This window comes from Schistocerca nitens, chromosome 1 (assembly GCF_023898315.1).
Source record: "Schistocerca nitens isolate TAMUIC-IGC-003100 chromosome 1, iqSchNite1.1, whole genome shotgun sequence".
NCBI classification, from domain to species: domain Eukaryota; kingdom Metazoa; phylum Arthropoda; class Insecta; order Orthoptera; family Acrididae; genus Schistocerca; species Schistocerca nitens.
In genome coordinates, this window is record NC_064614.1 from 857,729,061 (window position 1) to 857,746,663 (window position 17,603).

At 43.2% G+C, this 17,603-nt stretch overlaps 1 protein-coding gene across 3 annotated transcripts in view; it reads right to left on the minus strand.

Annotated features, from left to right (window-relative positions):
• The window catches only part of LOC126263428 (uncharacterized), a 623,908-nt gene that overhangs the window by 179,530 nt on the left and 426,775 nt on the right, over positions 1-17,603 (minus strand). The window contains exon 1 of one of the 3 annotated variants that reach the window (XM_049960538.1): positions 10,155-10,172. The exons of the other annotated variants lie outside the window; for them this stretch is intronic. Within the exon in view, the coding sequence (XP_049816495.1) occupies positions 10,155-10,157 (3 nt within the window). The 5' untranslated portion in view covers positions 10,158-10,172. Of the gene's footprint in view, positions 1-10,154; positions 10,173-17,603 lie in introns of those variants that run through there. 3 annotated transcript variants of the gene reach the window in all.

The following is a 17,603-nucleotide window of genomic DNA, read 5'->3' on the forward strand; positions in this document are numbered from 1 at the left end:
ACAAACAGACGAAAAAAATTTGAAACTATATTCAACAGGACTTTACAAGATCAGCTAGGCATCGTTGAAAAAAATGCCAAATACAGTCTAACATAAACCACAGTGTAATAGAGACATGATGTGAACAATGTGACTTGTGCACGAGACGCCAATAAACACTGATAAGGACGTCCTGCCAAGTATTGTCGTCGCTGCCTGTCACCGTTTGAGCGAAGTCAGAATTCATCATTACCTACTTGAGTTCTTTGCAATTCAGTGCCTGGTGGGAACTTCATAGAACCACCTCCAAGCTATTTCTTTACCGTTCCACTCTCGAACGCCTAGGTCTTTACGCGCGCACCCGGACTTCTCTGAGGGGAAGTAGGTGACTGAAATTTCACGAGAAAATCTTGTCGCAACAAAAAAGTCTTTGTTTTAATGATTGCCACACCATTTCGAATATCATATCCGTGGCTCTCGCTCCCCTACTTCGCTATAATACAAAACGAGCTGTCCTTCTTTGAATTCCTTTCGATGTCTTCCGTCAAACACATCTGATGCGGATCTCACACCGCACAACAGTACTCCAAAAGAAGGCGGAGAAGCCTAATGTGAGCAAGTCTATTTAGTAGACCTGTTGCTTTTTCTACATGCTCTGCCAATAAATTGCAGTCTTTGGTTTGCTTCCCCACAACATTGTCTATAAGATCCTTCCAGTTTGAGCCATTCGTAATTGCAATCTCTAAGTATTTAGTTGAATTGACAGCCTTCGTGTGATTTATTGAGTAACCGAAATTTAGTGGATTTTGCTTAGTACTCATGTGGTTGACTTCATGCTTTTCATGATTTAGAGTCAATTGCCACTTTTTGCACCGTACAGATGTCTTGTCTAAATCATTTTGCAATTCGTTTTGATCATCTGATGACGTTACATGATGGTAAATAACAGCATCATCTGCAAACAGTCGAAGAGGACTGCTTAGATTGTCTCGTAAATCGTTTTTGTAGATCAGGAACAGCAGAGCGCCTGTAACGGTCCCTTGGGGAACGCCATATATTACTTCCCTTTTACTCAATGACTTTCCGACAGTTATTATGAACTGCGACTTTCCTGACAGGGAATCACGAATCCAGTCAACTGAGACAATACTCCATAGACACCCAATTTCTGCCCGCATCTCGTGGTCGTGCGGTAGCGTTTTCGCTTCCCACGCCCGGGTTCCCGGGTTCGATTCCCGGCGGGGTCGGGGATTTTCTCTGCTCGTGATGGCTGGGTGTTGTGTGATGTCCTTAGGTTACTTAGGTTTAAGTAGTTCTAAGTTCTAGGGGACTGATGACCATAGCTGTTAAGTCCCATAGTGCTCAGAGCCATTTGAACCATTTGAACCCAATTTCATTAGAAGTCGCTTGCGAGGAAATGTGTCAAAACTTTCCGGAAATCTAAAAGTATGGAATCAATCTAACGTCATCTGTCGGTAGCATTCATTACTTCATGAAAACAGAGCTAGTTGTGTTTCACGGAAACAATCTTTTCTGAATCCGTGTTGGCTATCTGTCCCTAAATCGTTTTCTTCACGGTAATTCATAATGTTCGAACACAGTAAATGTACTAAAATGCTACTGCAAATCGACGTTAGTGAGATGGATCTGTAGTTTACTGGATCACTCCTATATTCCTTCTTCGTTCCTGGTCTGAGTTGTGACACTTTCCAGTCTTTAGCTACGGGTCTTTCGACGAGCGAGCCTTTCTGTATGATTGGTAAGTATGAAGCCATCGTATCAGCATACTCGGAAAGGAACCTGATTTATATACATTCTGAACCAGAGCGGTTTAAGCCGTCTTGCTACACCGAGAATATCTGCTTCTAAGTTACTCATGTTGTCAGCAGTTCTTGTTTCTGATTCTGGAATATTTACTTAGTCCTCTTTTATGAATGAATTTCGGAAAGCATTGTTTAGTAACTCTGCTTTAGTGGCTCTGTTATCAATAACATCACCATTGTTATCGCGAAGTGAAGGTATTGATTGCGTCCTGCCGATGGTGTACTTTACATAGGACCAGAATGTCTTCGTGTATTCTGCCAGATTTCCAGAGAGAGTTTCGTTGTAAAAACTATTAAAAGCATCTCGCACTGAAGTTCGCGCAAAATTTCAAACTTCTGTAAAACTTTGCCAATCTTGGGGATTTTACGTTCTTTTAAATTTGGCATGCTTTTTTCGTTGCTGTTCTTTGTTGCGAAGAATATGACAAAACTATTCGGCCGCGTCATGCCTGCACAGAAGCTCGGGACGCCACGCTGCACAATTGTTGTGAATGTGGCACATTGTGCGGTAAATTTATTAGTACAATTTGTTCTCTTGAATTTTTATCGAATATCGACAGACAAATGCTGATTCTCATTTTCGCTTATTCCTTTCGACTCAGTGACTACCGGGCTCAAGCTGCCTACCGAGCGATGTGGCGCAGTGGTTAGCACACTGAACTCGCATTCGGGAGAACGACGGTTCAACCCTGCGTCCGGCCATCCTGATTTAGGTTTTCCGTGATTTTCCTAAATCGCTCTAGGCAAATGCCGGGATGGTTCCTTTGAAAGGGCACGATCGGCTTCCTTCCTCGTCCTTCCCTAATCCGATGAGATCGATGACCTCGCAGTTTGGTCTCTTCCCCCAAACAACCCAAACCAACCCAAGCTCCTTACCTCGGATTGTTAAATTTGCCCTTTTCGAATCTGACGCGAAAGTTTCTAACTAGTGGACGAGGTTTGAAGTCATAAACAAAGAGCAGCTACTAGTAGCGTTCACACGTATCTGATTTACGAATTCTGTCTTTATTTCTAGTCTGTAATGACAAAGTATTACCCATAGGCTATCATTACCTTCGGTAATTTCTACCTCATTTCTGAATACAAACAGACAGAAAAAAATTGAAACAAAAACCAAAACTGAATCAGATCTTAAGGAATATGCAACACCGGCTAGGAATCATCGAAAAACTTCACAAATACAGTGCAACCTAAACCATAGTATAACAGAGAACACGATGTGAACACTATGGTTTGTGTACACTGTTCGCTCTTTCCCATCACCCTTGAAAGTTTTAAACGTCATCATGGAAACGGGTTGTATATGGAGGCCAGCTGTTCGGCTGGCAGCTCTAGAATGTCACTATCCGACAGTGTTCGGAATCCGTATTAACTCGTTTTCCCGCCACGGACGTGAATATTCATTTTTGTTAATAATTAATGTGAAGTTGTGCGAGGTGCCAGGGTGGAGAAGAGTTTGTACCTCTTTAATTCAGACGAATTTTGCACGAGAACGAGACATGCACTCGACCCCTCCTTATCTACCAGCTAATTAATTACGCGCACAACGGTAACGGAAGGAAATGATGGTGGACCTGCTAGTTGGTAAAACAAGGAGTGCACACTCACAATAATTTAATCGTAATCTACTCAAAAAAGAGAACTTTATCATAATAAACAACAGGAAATGGGATTCTGCCTATATCTACGAAATGATATGCGTATTAAATATTACAATGAGATTTATTACACATTAGAGCATAAATGCACATGATTGTCGACACACACTATACGTTAAAGGATAGGGTATACTGAAATATTATGAGAATAAGAGTTGGCTCGAGAACAAGGGGCTCCTACTCTCTGTGAGACAATAGATTGACGATAATGACTGGAGGTCCCAATGAATCAAATATTAATCTTCCGACTATATAGCAGTATCTCAAATAGGATCACCTGGAGAAACAAGCAAGGTGGACTTGTAGCAATGTGAACGCGCGTGCTGCTGAGGGATTCAGTATAAAATTGATAAGGTCCTACAATGCCGGAGCCGCAAAATACTCTACCAGCACTGAAATCTGCAGCACGTCGTCGGTAGGCAGCGTCCTGATGATGTAGGCGCCGACTTCTGCCGTGCAGCAACTCTGTGTCAATCCCTGGCCGCGAAGGCTGTCCGAGAATTCTTCCGAAAACGAGCGACTATGACGAAGATCAGATCCCGAATCACCTCTGTGATGCGATGCAAGACCGAAGTCAGCCAGCATTGCTCAACTCCCTACTCTCCTCGAAAACCGCGAATCAGCATTCAGTTCTGATTCCAAAATTCCCCCACACTGTCTCAAAACATTATTCACGCCAATAGCGACTGTTCCCTCCAATTTTGAGCAGGAGTTTATGACGTCAACTAGCCTCAGTTTAAGTTGACCAATCATGCCTCTGCTATTCAGCTCAGGGCACTGAACTTGCTGTTTGACCGGCTACGAAAACAACCTGCCTAGACCACCGGCCATCCACTGCCAGACAGTCGCACCCAGCAGGGCACAGTCCACAAGTATTCTCAGAATCATGAGGACAATGCAGGCAGTCGGTGCCCGGAATCTTCGTTCCGGACGCGCCGGAACAGTAAACACATAAACTGCGGCGACACTCAGACGTCTCGCAGGTCGTTTCGCCCTGCTACAATAGGCGAAACTCGACCAACGTCAGTCGTTGCGCCAGGCGCTTAAGCCTATTGTACGAACCCCTCAGAATTCAGGGAAGTGGAGTTCCCAACCGTAAACGCAGTGAGCCACGTCCTATGATGCTCGCCTCGCCCGGGCCACCCACGAAAGTAAAACATGTTTAGAATCAAGTGAAAAGTATTTTTTGAGCTCTCTGTACAAATAATCTCATTACAATTACCTTATTCGGTCTGTTACTACCGTGCAGTGACATAGAACATTAACAAAATTGATAAAAATGAGAGGAGACATGCAAAAGAGGGCATGGAACCTCTCAGTTGCTTATTTAATTACGGAGGATACAATCTTCATCAAAATCTGTCCCCTAGCAATGCAAGTGAACGCAGTTACAACCCACTAGGAATATAGTAATAAAATATAAACTTGCCGAAAGACTTTTACTTAATAGATAATTAATAAAATAAATTTTAACTGAATGAAATGACAATAATGTCTTCCGAAGATATAGAATGCTGACTTTCGGTCTGAGAGTAGATGAAGTCTACAAAATAAGGAAAGAAACTCTGTGTGGTTTGTGACGTATGCAGACTGTGGTGTTAAACTGTAACTGCGGATCCTGAACGACCACATCAGCTACTTAAAATTCCTTGTTGCAGCCTGAGTGAATATGTGCATCGCTCAGAAACACATAAGAACTGGTCAGTGATGAAGAGCAAGTGCACGTGGTTCTTAATGCGGAGACATTATCAGAAGCGAAGGTGGCGTACAGTGTGCGTCACGGTAGTGTGGTAGACCCACAGCTGTTAATGGTTCATGGAAATGGCCTGGTGGATAGCGTCTGTAGAAATGTGGGGTTATTTTTAGATGACACGATTGTGGACAGGGAGCAAAATTTGAAACTTGTTACGAAACACAGAGAGACTTTCAAATGATCAACGCGTGGTGCAACACTTGACAACTGACCAAGTAAAAAAGTAATAAAATGTGCAAAAATAGGATGAAATATCCATATAGGTTGACTATGCGAACAGCGACCAGTCAGCTAGAAAGCATGTAGGAGTTTCTGCCCAAGCGATTTACGGTGGCACGATCACAATCTGAACACTGATCGCTGGATACCTATTATTGACGTTAATATGGGATGTATCCACCCCTCTCCTTTATGACTTCTTGAACTGTGTTGGAGATACTTTCAACGAGGTGTCTGAAAGTATGTGAAGGAATGGCAGCCTGTTCTTCCTCAAGAGCCGAAAGCAGAGAAGTAGTGATGTTGGGCGCTGAGGCCGTGAGCCAAGTCGGCGTTGTAGCTCATCCCAAAGGTGTTCCACTGGGTTCAGGTAGGGACTCTGAGCAGGCCAGTAATCTTATTGTCTACTTTACGACAGGGCGGATGGTCATGCTGCTACTGACAATCATCGTCTCCGAACTATTCCTCTGTTGTGCGCAGTGCACAATGCCGTAAAATGTGTTCACATCGTTCCATATTTAACGTTTTCTTAAGCGCAAAAACGGGACCACACCCTAACAACGGAAAAATCTCCACCGTACTTTGCTGTTGGCACTACACATGATAGCTCTAAGCCCTCCATTGGATTGCCACAGCGTTTCCACTCATCAATTGTCCATTGTCGTCGCTCTTTACACAACCTCAAGCAATCCTTAGCACTGAAACTACAGAAATATATGGCTTATGAGGCGCTGCTCGAGCATTGCACCCCATTCTTTTTAATTCCACAAGCACAATCTTTGTGATAGCTGGACTGTTGGTAGCACTATGGAGATGGCGAGTTATTCCTTCCGCTGATTTTCTACGATTTTTACAACTATCTTCCCCAGTGCTCGACGGTCCCTGGTCATAAGTACCTGAGGTCTCCTTGGTCCTGGTTTAGCTGTGTTGTTCCTTCGCGTTTCCATTTCTCGGTCACATCACCAAAAGTCGGCTGGGGCAGTTTTAAAAGAGCTGAAATGGTCTTGATGGTTTGTTATTCAGGTGACATAAAATGACTAGTCTATGTCGGAAGTTAGTAAACTCTCCTGATAGACCCGTTTTGCGTTACTGCTTGCCAAGTGACAATACTGCACGCCTCTCTTTATAATGGTACGTCCGCCTCTCGTGGCACCAAGTGGTCAATTCAGCATTACTTAAGGACTTCCGGTTACTTTTGATTAGATAGTGTAACTCTAGTCATGGTACTGATTTATTTGAAGAATCCTGATGCAGTGTAATTCACGCACAAATGAGGTCGCTTACAACACCTTTGTCCGAGTAATCCTTTAAGTGTTGTTGATCAGCCTGAAAGACTTACGAAGTTCAAGAGATAGAAAATATTCAAAGGAGAGCTGGACGATTCGTCACGGGGTTGTTTAGCCATGTTGGGTGTCATAGAAATGCTCAACAGCCTGCTACTAGAGACGTTACAAGAGGGACGATGTCCATCTTACGGAGCCTTGCTCACAACACTCCGAGAGGATGCGTCCCAGAGTGAGTCAACAACAAAATATACTGAAGTGAAAAAATTCTTGGGATAGTGTTTGGTACATATACAGATGGCGGTAGTATCGCGTGCACAAGGTATAAAAGACCAGTATATTGGCGGAGCTGTCGTTTTTACGCAGGTGATCCATCTGAAAAGGTATCTGACATAGTCATGGCCTTAGAACAGGAATTAACAGACTTTGAACGCGGAATGGTAGTCGGAGCGAGACGCGTGGGACATTCCATGTCGGATATCGTTAGGAAGTTCAGTATTCCGAGATTCACAATGTCAAGACTGTGCCGAGAATACCAAATTTCGGGCATTATCTTTCATCGCGGGCAACGCAGTGGCCTAAAGCCTTCACTTAACGACTGAGAGAAACGGCGTTTGCGTAGCGTTGTCAGTGCTGACAGAGAAGCAACACTGCGTGAAAGAACAGCAGAAATGAAATTGGAATGTAAGGCGAACGTACCCGTTAGGTACGTGCGGCGATATTTTGCGTTAATGGGTTATAGAAGCAGACGACCGACGCAACTGCCATTGCTAACAGCACAACATCGCTTGCAGCACCTCTCCTGGGCTCGTGACAATGTCGGTTGTACACTTGACGACTGGAAAATAGGGACCTGCTGAGGTGAGTTCCGATTTCAGTTGGTAAGAGCTGCTGGTAGATTTCAAGTGTGGGCCGGTCGGTGTGGCTGAACGGTTCTAGGCGCTTCAGTCTGGAAATGCGCGACCGCTACTGTCGCAGGTTCGAATCCTGCCTCGGGCATGGATGTGTGCGATGTCCTTAGGCTCGGTGGGTTTAAGTAGTTCTATGTTCTAGGGGACTGATGACCTCAGATGTTAAGTCCCGTAGTGCTCAGAGCCATTTGAGCCATTTCGAGTGTTGCGCAGTGCCCACGAAGCCGTGGACCCAAGTTGTCAACAATGCACTGTGCAAGCTTGTTGTGGCTTCGTAATGTTGTGGACTGTGTTTACATGGAATAGACTGGATCCTCTGGTCCAACTGAACCGATCGATGACTGGAAAGCCGGCCGAAGTGGCCGAGCGGTTCTAGGCGCTACAGTCTGGAACTGCGCGATCACAACGGTCGCTGGTGCGAATCCTGCCTCGGGCATGGATGTGTGTGATGTCCTTAGGTTAGTTAGGTTTAAGTAGTTCTAATTTCTAGGGGATTGATGACCTCAGAAGTTAATTCTCATAGTGCTCAGAGCCATTTGATGACTGGAAAAAGTTTTGTTCGGTTACTTAGAGACCTCTCGCAGCCACCGATGGACTTTATGTTCCCAAACAACAATGGAATTTTTATGCATGACAATGCGTCATGTCACTGGACCTCAGTTGTTCGTGATTGGTTTGAAAAAGACTGTAGATTCGGGCGAATGATTTGGTCACCCCGCCCGGCATGAATCCCACCGAAAATTTACTTCTGCAGGGGACTTCCAATGACTTGTTGAGTCCACGCCACGTCGAGTTGTTCCACCAGACCGGGCAGAAGAAGGTCTGCTGCGATATTAGGAGGCATCCCATGACTTTTGTCGCCTCTGTGTATACTGTGTCCTCCAAAATACATCTTGCATAATTATCACGACGTTAAATTTAGAGAAATTCGGGCCCATATGTTGGATTCTGGCAACCTTTTTTTCACGTACCATCCGTTAATGGAACAGGAAGGGCGGTGCAGGAGTGGGAGAATCAGACGCTACGTTCGCTTTACCAAACAACTTAACCTTGGCTTACGGAATACAGACGTAGCTTTAGATGCAGTTGTAGATACTACGCTTCGAGTGAGCTCCGCTCCTCGTCCTCCCTCCTCCTGGCAAGCAACGCAGAGGAATTGGGACCTGGGATTGAGAAAGCGCGTAACTGAAGCTAAGCTAGCAGGATACGCCTGAGGGCGGCACCCACAACGAGTACGCCGTACTCGAGACTTGATCCGGACCTCACGCGCAAACTTTGCCTCTGGTCAGGGCGGCAGTAGTAGAAACAGCGTGATGCTTGGTCATACTCTACGTGGAAACTGGCCGGCCGGATGAGGTGTCGGTACTCACAGACGCCCGGTGTCCGCAGGTGCGCGGGAGGCCTTTCGCAAGTTGTGACGCACCGTGTGGGGTCGCCGGGTGGCGGCGGGTCGCGATCGGCGGCCGCCAAGGTTGCGGCGATTGCCTCACCCGCGCCGAGCCGGCATTTTAAGCCTGAATCACCGGGCGCGACACGCTGGTGATGTTACACACCACTAACATCCGATACGGCACGGCGTTAGAGCAATTCGTTTCATGACCCGAGGGATGGGAGAGAAACGTGCGGCCGAGAATATCTACCCGTGCCAAAGTAATTACTTTCCTGATGGTCATAAGAGCGGTACATTTATCGCCCTAAATTGAACAACTGTTAGAACTTCACACGCGCGGTGGACACCCAACGATTAAACTACAATAGTCGCGAAGCTTTTACATACTTACCGTGGATTGTATTACACTGTGTTGCGTCGGTCGGCCGCCATCGCCAGTAAATAAAGTTCGTTCGTGAATCAGATTACCTACTTTGGCGTTTTATCAACGATTGCGAAAATTTTTCTCTGACCGAGAAGAAGAGAAGTTTGAGTTTGTGAAAAGCACATATACTTATCTACATGCAGTTGCACTTAAATATTTATCTGCTCCTCCTATTAGTGTTCTTAGTGAACAGTTGTTCAACGCAGCGGGACAGATGTATGTTGACAAGAGATGTAACTTGATTGGTGAAAATGTGGACAAATTATTATTTTTAGCTTACAACATAAGACTGTTTAACTTTGATTATTAATTCTTTTTCATTAATAGATACCAAAATGATAATGGAAATTTAAGATTCATTTCGCTGTTATTATGTATATTTCCAGTTGTAATTGTTCAAGTACATTTTTAAGCAAATAAATATTGTAATTGATATTATTTCAAAGTGTTTTTATTTGACAGTTTGCAAGATAATTTTTAATCATCTCGTTAAATTGTTTTTATTATATTTAAAAAATCATTATTTTATTCACATTTTGCGAATCTTGATCGGCATTTCTTAGGGCAGTTAAACCCTCGGCTTCGTATTCGGCCGAAGGTTAGGGTGATAGTCGTTTAATCGGCTTTGGGCATCAATCGACCTTCTGAGTCATGAACCAAATATAAATTAACACACCAAACGTTGCATGGAGCAAATATTGAGGTATTCCAACTCACCATTACAAGATGCGCTGTATCTTCTTTCTATGAATCACTCTCCCTACCTAGCTGTTTTATTGTTGCCTACCACTAGCTGCGAAGCAAAAAGCCTGTCGAGTCACTGTCAGTGTTTGTCCTGCGATGTGGTTCACCTTGAACAGGAGACCCTTGCAATTCGTGTGACTTTTTTTCTGCAACCTTGAACACTAGGCTGCAGTGCCTTTTATCTGCGTCAGAGATGAGCCGTAAGCACCACGAAGGCCGTGACCTAACCTTGGAAGATTCTGCAGTACTTATTTCCAGCCTTGAGTCTAGAGCTCCCGTGCGTGTAAAGGGAAAATGCCACGTAAGCACATACTATTTTGAGTCGCCTTAGTTTTCCGCATTGTGTTAGTTGTCCGTGCAGACGCACTTCGAGCTTCACCGCAGTTTTAGCCGAAGATGTGTAATAAAATCAAACATGTAAGTTCATTGCTTGTCCATTGACTGTTGAAATTGTGAACTCGTGTCAAGTTGCAGTTGTGTTGTCTCAACACTCAAGATACCACCAGACAAACGGAACTGGCGTAAGTAAACCCCAGAAAACCTAGTATATCAAGTTGATCTGAAATCTTGTGCCAAATACACATCCAGTGGCTTAATCGCTGCATCTTCTCGTTCAATGGGCATCATTTGTAGAAAGGCAAACAGTGAAACCATGACAGTTTCTGCATTATCGTTCGTGAGCAATCAAGGGGGCTGGTGCAACGGCTAGCGCACTCAGATCCCATTCGGGACGACCAAGTTTCAAATCCACTCTGGCCATCCTGACTTCGCTTTTCTTTGTTTAGGCCAAATCGTTTAAGGGAAATACTGGAATGGTGCCTTTGAAAAGCATAAAACCGAATACTTTAGCCTTATTTGTCCGTTCCGAACTTGCTCATCGTCTCTAATGAATCAACGGCGATGGGACGATAAACCATGAACATCTCTATCCGTATTCAGTATGCATAAAAATGTAACAGAAGAATTTTTGAGGGATGTATGTAGGTTTGATTTTTGTGTCTATAAAGACTGAAGTTCATGCAGTGGAGAGTCTCGCTTGTAACTAAATATTGTTAAAATGGTGGAAAATGCAGAGCCCTAAAAACGAGAATACTTAGCACAATAAACACCAATTATAAAGTCACGAGTGACACAAATCTTAATTCTCCGTAAGAAATAAGAAACCTTATGTGATGCAGGGACGATACAAATACTTATTCAAAGGTCTTCAATGAGTTTAGCTGCATTTGGGCATTGACGTAAGTCAGTAGCAACGAGTGAAAATTTGCGCCGGACCGCAACTCGAATCTCAGTCTCCCGCTTAACGCGAGCACTGTTTTAATAGCGTCGGACATCCGAGCACGCTTCTCATCCAACACAAACTCCCAGTCTCTTAAACACTACTATCGTAGCTTCACCTACCCACGAAACCCTTACTCGCCATTTCGGATTCCGCAAGAGATCGGGTTTGGTTTACATCCTCACTGGAAGAATGGATCGTTGGTCGTCGCATCGTATTGATATAGCCTATATGTGGTGTCTGTTCTTTCGGTATGTCGTTAATTTTGTAAACTGCTAGATTTTGCCGTGATAATTATGAAAATTTAACATATAGTGCCCAAAAAATTTGAACAATGTGATAATAAAATATTTCGTATATATGTACATTCCCATTCTTGATAGCTGTCGAATTTTATCAATGGCTTCTACTTTAGAGCTGTTGACTACCATGAAATGGTAGTGATTTATTAACTACTAAAAAATGGTGCTCAGTGTGTGTCAATATCGTCGTGATTCTGTGCAGTATGAGGGTAGTACTGAAGTGTATTATTAGCGGTTTTCCTAGAATTTGGTGTTTAGGGAAAGAAACAACACTGATTTAATTTAAGATCTTTTGTTTGACTTACGAGGGTGAGGAAAGAGAGGGGGGGGGGGGGGGTGAACTAATCTCGAGTAGGCTAACAGTGAGGAAGACCAGGACCAAAACTGGGCTGTTGAGCGTGGAAACATACTTTTTCCGTTAGTAGATTGCACAGTCCACTGGCGTAAAAATAAGTAAATCTAAGAAGATGCAAACGTTAAACAATATACATGAAAATAGATCTTGTAGCGTTGAAAGAGAATCCAAGCTACGACTTCGTCGAAATTTTGTTTGCTGTATGAAGAAACAGCAAAGAATTTATTCGCAGAGAGATTGGATGTGAACGTTAAGTGTGTCTGAACGTTGTGACCCTTGGATGAGGAATACTGTACCCAACTGTAGAGTAGTTGGGTGGAGTAAGAAATGATTGCTAAAGTGAAAGGTTGCGTCGCGGTGAAACGAGTGGGAAGACATTCCGTGGTACTCTAGTATATCACCAAAGTGATTTTGTAACGCACATTCCATCATGATAAATATTTCGAGAAAATTTATTATTTCCGACAATAACCGACAGAAAACGGGATGCGGAAAAATTTCTCCAGCTTTGTCTGCTGAGAAATACCCAAAATGAATTAAAAACACCATCAAAGTGATATGTAAACTCCATCCGTCACCATATTTAACCTTATTTGACAGACGTGGAGTGAGTTCGAAAAGAGCGAAAACCCTACGAAAATAGCAAACCCGACCTGAAGAAAATGCAGCAGCGTAAATGGGATAGTATCGCATAAGACATAAAAATGAAAATTGTACGCACTGTGCCAAAGCGATTACGTCAAGTAGTGTAATATGACGGAAGGCCTACTGCATTTTCAACCAAATTTCATTTGTAAAGGATAATATACGAATTTATCTGTCGGAGGATGAAAAGAAGTTGAAGTCACTCTTTATGCATTGTATTGTTGTTACGCTTGGCATTTAGTTTTCAATTGTAACAGCAGTTTAAGTAAGCCATGATCATACCATTATACGTAATCGAAGTGATAAAATTACTGTGAAACACAGAACACAACAATCATTTTCCACGTATGAATGCTTTAGTCCATGACTTAGTGTTGATAGGGACAGTTTGTCGTATTTTTTTTTATCTCGTGAAACCATCACTCCTTTCCCACGACGTTTGCTATGTTTGGAAACGTTGCTTAGAACATGCATGTGACAGCATAAGGTTGAATGGAATAACGACTGCATTCCTTTCATCGCGGAGCTACACGGAATTCAGTTGCAATTAAACAATATTAGAAAAAAATGCTAATGGACTCGTGTCGATGTCACATAATTTTAAGAGCCCTTTTGAGACAGCATTGGTGACTTAACCGCGAAACCGGTTAAATCCATAAACGTTCCCGGTCAGTTACAGAAACCCAGGTGCCTTCCTTATGACGTACGGTCTGCGAGACGAAGAGGGCTGATGTTGAAGAATCGCTTAGTGAATGACCGTCTCTTTGTGAAGTTGTTTCTTGCACTGCCATCTGCTGTGCAGCTGTGTCTGAGGTTTGGTGACGTAAGACTCAACCCGACAGCCTTCTCTCCTCTTCTCGTTGAAGGACTCTTGCCTCCATTCTGGCTGGTGACTCTTCTCCTTGCAAAACACATAGGTTCTCGTATTCTCTTTGTGTATTAATTATATTGCCTTGAAGGACACGAAAGCAAATAAAAAGCTCAATTGTTATTTTACGACTTTCTTGGCGGCAAAGTTATTTCATTACGTGAAAATTGCTTCGTACATGTCACAATCAATACGCTGAACTTTGTTAGGAAGTAGCGGATTAACGTAATAGTAGTTGAAGTGAAAAACTTTGTGAATTAGGTAACTAAAAAAAAAGTGTCGTTTTATGGGTGAACTATCAGTGTCAGCAGTAGCAGAAGCAGGCTGTCAACAAAAATTAAAAGTTTCTTCTGTTGCCTACTGGCTGTATCATTACGTCTGATAGGCTTCTAGCATGTAATTATGGCTGGCATTCTTGTAGGTAGTTATGTATTAGAACGAAAAATCAAGCTCAAGTGAACAATTTTCTCTATTTCGAATAGAGAAGCCAAGATCTTCCTAAAGGAAATGCACTGGTTTTTAACTGGAATGACGTAGGAAATCTACAGGAAATCTATCTCTGGGGAACTGAGTGGGTAACAATTAAGTACATAACATTTCTGTATAAAATTTATGTTAATCAGAGAAGAGATATTTTGACACTGAAACCAAAAATTTTGAAATTCATTATGACAGTTGATCAAAATGATTAAAATCATGTGACAGAGAACAACTTGAAACAGGGTTGTCTTTTTTGGCAACATAAAGGTTTGATTGGTGGTCAGATTTTGCTGTAATTTTGATTAACGTTACTGACAGCTCCCCTGGAGATAAAGACTCGGTTTAGGAATTTCATAGAGTTTTTCCAGTATCAAACTGTAACGTAATTCAAGTATCATTACTGAGATCAGAATTAATAGTTAGAAAGTTGAAATGAAGATAAAGTTTAAATAAATACTCACATGAAATTCTCCAACGGATTCAATTTGCACGCCGTGATGGTAATAGAATCCTAAACCAAAATTTTCCGTTTTTTTCTTAAAACGCTAAAAGAAAAAGCTGGGATGGTGCCTGTATAAAAGACGCGACATTATCTTCATTACAAAATACGAAATTGTTCTCCGTCTACCATATAACGACCTCCCTATCGACAGGACGTTAAACCTTCCTTCCTTCCTTCCCGCGGAAGCTGAGCTCTGGTAGATATGTAGATGATAGCTGTTGAATATAAACTCTTAATCTGTCACTGAATGACAAATTGTATTTGCAAAATACGCGTCTTTTATATAACGACTGAGGATACTTTTTTCAAGTAGTCTGAGTTGTTTGAAAGGAAGGTAGGTTCAGAGTTTAGCGGTCTTTGGAGGCCATGGTTGCTAGACGGTGCACTAGGTCAAGTTGTATATTATAGGGTAATATTGTATGAACTGCTAGACAGAAACGTCCCAATACTGTCATTTAGCGAAACTAGAGAAGACAGAAATCTTGATGGAAGGATGGTGCTGTGTCGTTTGCGAACGGATGTTTACGTAAATGCGTTGTGACAGTAAAAACTTCCAGGATTGATAGAGAAGACAAATCAGTTTGAGATAAGGAAACCTAATCTGGAAAAATCGAAAATTACCAAGCCGAAAGTGTTGTCGGATAACCCAACAAGTCTTGTTGCAACCCTTGTTTACCGTACGAGCAGCCCTTAGCGGATCGTCATCTCACAACTATTCATTACGTCGCCTTGTCCGGCTTAGATCTTTTTTAATATGTGACTTGTAAGTACTGCATCTTTTTCCAGTCAGTACAAACTTTAATTTTATTAATGTATAATAAATCTAATATGTTTTAGAAGAGTTAGTCTAATTCTGAAGACGATGCTCATAGTAGCGTCGAAACATGGTCAATTTTGACTTAATACTTGTGACCGAGTGCTTATTTGTTCTAATATTAGGAGGCAATAGTTTCTGAATAAGCACCGTATACAGAAAAAAGATTATCATGAAACTCTGAAGAAACACCCAATAAAACAGGCTGATAAGCCAATGCAGTGGAACAGTATCAAGATGGGGACAATTTTAGGAAAAAGGAAACTGGAACCAAGAAAACCTTGGATGACAGATCATATATTAAATCTAATTCAGGAGAGGAATATGCTCAGGAAGGAAAACAATGTAGATCACTACAAAATAATTAAAAATCATCCCGCAACCGGACGCAGAGAAGAAAAAGAGAAATGGACCAAAAGCATTGGTGAAGAGATCAGGAAAAGGGAAAACAAGATGAAGTTTATAAGAAAATCAGAGCTCTTTAGTACAAACCTAGAAAAAATCTGTAGTAGTTAAAAATAAAGAGAGAATCTTACTGACAGACAACGACATTTTCTCGTCGAAAAGAATACATAGAACAACTGTACGATCATAAGGACTTCAAGAATGAAAATAGTCTAATTGAAGACACCAATCAGTGTGAAAGAGAAATGCAAAGTCCTCCAGTAGAGGGACAGGAATTTGAACACGCCCTTCAGAGTCTCAAAGAAGGAAAAACAACTAGTGTTAAGGACGTCCCTGCACAATTACTGAAAAATGTAGGTAACAACATGAAGGTCAGTTATTCAGGGAAGGACCGAGCAAAGCGGAGCGACACGCCAGGCCTTGGCCCGGATGCGCTGCAAGCGCCAATCTTGGCGCTCCGTGGCTGGCCCTGTGTTAAACGCTTATGTCGTAATTCAAATTTTGACCAAAAGTTTGCACATTGCAAACGAGCGGATGCATCACGGAATTTTTGGCCTCAAAAGGCATTTCTGTTGTTCCACAGCCCCCCCTATCCGCCTAATCTGAGTCCTTGTGACTTTTTTTCTTTTTTCGAAATTGAAAAATGTCTTCAAAAGACTTCATTTTGGGACATTTGAGAACGTTCAAAAGAATGTGACCGACATGTTAAAGGCCCAACCTTTTCAGCGCTGTTGCTAAGCTCCGCCGTTGTGTAGCTGCCGAAGGAAACTAGTCCAAAAGAGACGATAATATTGTTTGCAAAAAATAAAAATTCTGATAAATAAAAATCAGTCTCATTACTTTTCTCACACACCTCGTACATGCGACACTTCCATTATTGACGTCTGCAGCTCACAACCGAGCTATCATCTCTCCAACCAACCCTAGACTTCGGGTTACGCTGCAGATCAATGTGTTACCACGACCTTGTAATGGTTCTTTATTTATGTGACCATTGCACCACTCCAACCCCAGTTCTCGTTACCAGTACTATCGTACTACTTTTCTGCGAAGTAACAGGCATATTTTGTGACAATATTCACATTTAGTTTTATTAATGTACAGGTACTCCAATGTATCGATATACACTCCTGGAAATGGAAAAAAGAACACATTGACACCGGTGTGTCAGACCCACCATACTTGCTCCGGACACTGCGAGAGGGCTGTACAAGCAATGATCACACGCACGGCACAGCGGACACACCAGGAACCGCGGTGTTGGCCGTCGAATGGCGCTAGCTGCGCAGCATTTGTGCACCGCCGCCGTCAGTGTCAGCCAGTTTGCCGTGGCATACGGAGCTCCATCGCAGCCTTTAACACTGGTAGCATGCCGCGACAGCGTGGACGTGAACCGTATGTGCAGTTGACGGACTTTGAGCGAGGGCGTATAGTGGGCATGCGGGAGGCCGGGTGGACGTACCGCCGAATTGCTCAACACGTGGGGCGTGAGGTCTCCACAGTACATCGATGTTGTCGCCAGTGGTCGGCGGAAGGTGCACGTGCCCGTCGACCTGGGACCGGACCGCAGCGACGCACGGATGCACGCCAAGACCGTAGGATCCTACGCAGTGCCGTAGGGGACCGCACCGCCACTTCCCAGCAAATTAGGGACACTGTTGCTCCTGGGGTATCGGCGAGGACCATTCGCAACCGTCTCCATGAAGCTGGGCTACGGTCCCGCACACCGTTAGGCCGTCTTCCGCTCACGCCCCAACATCGTGCAGCCCGCC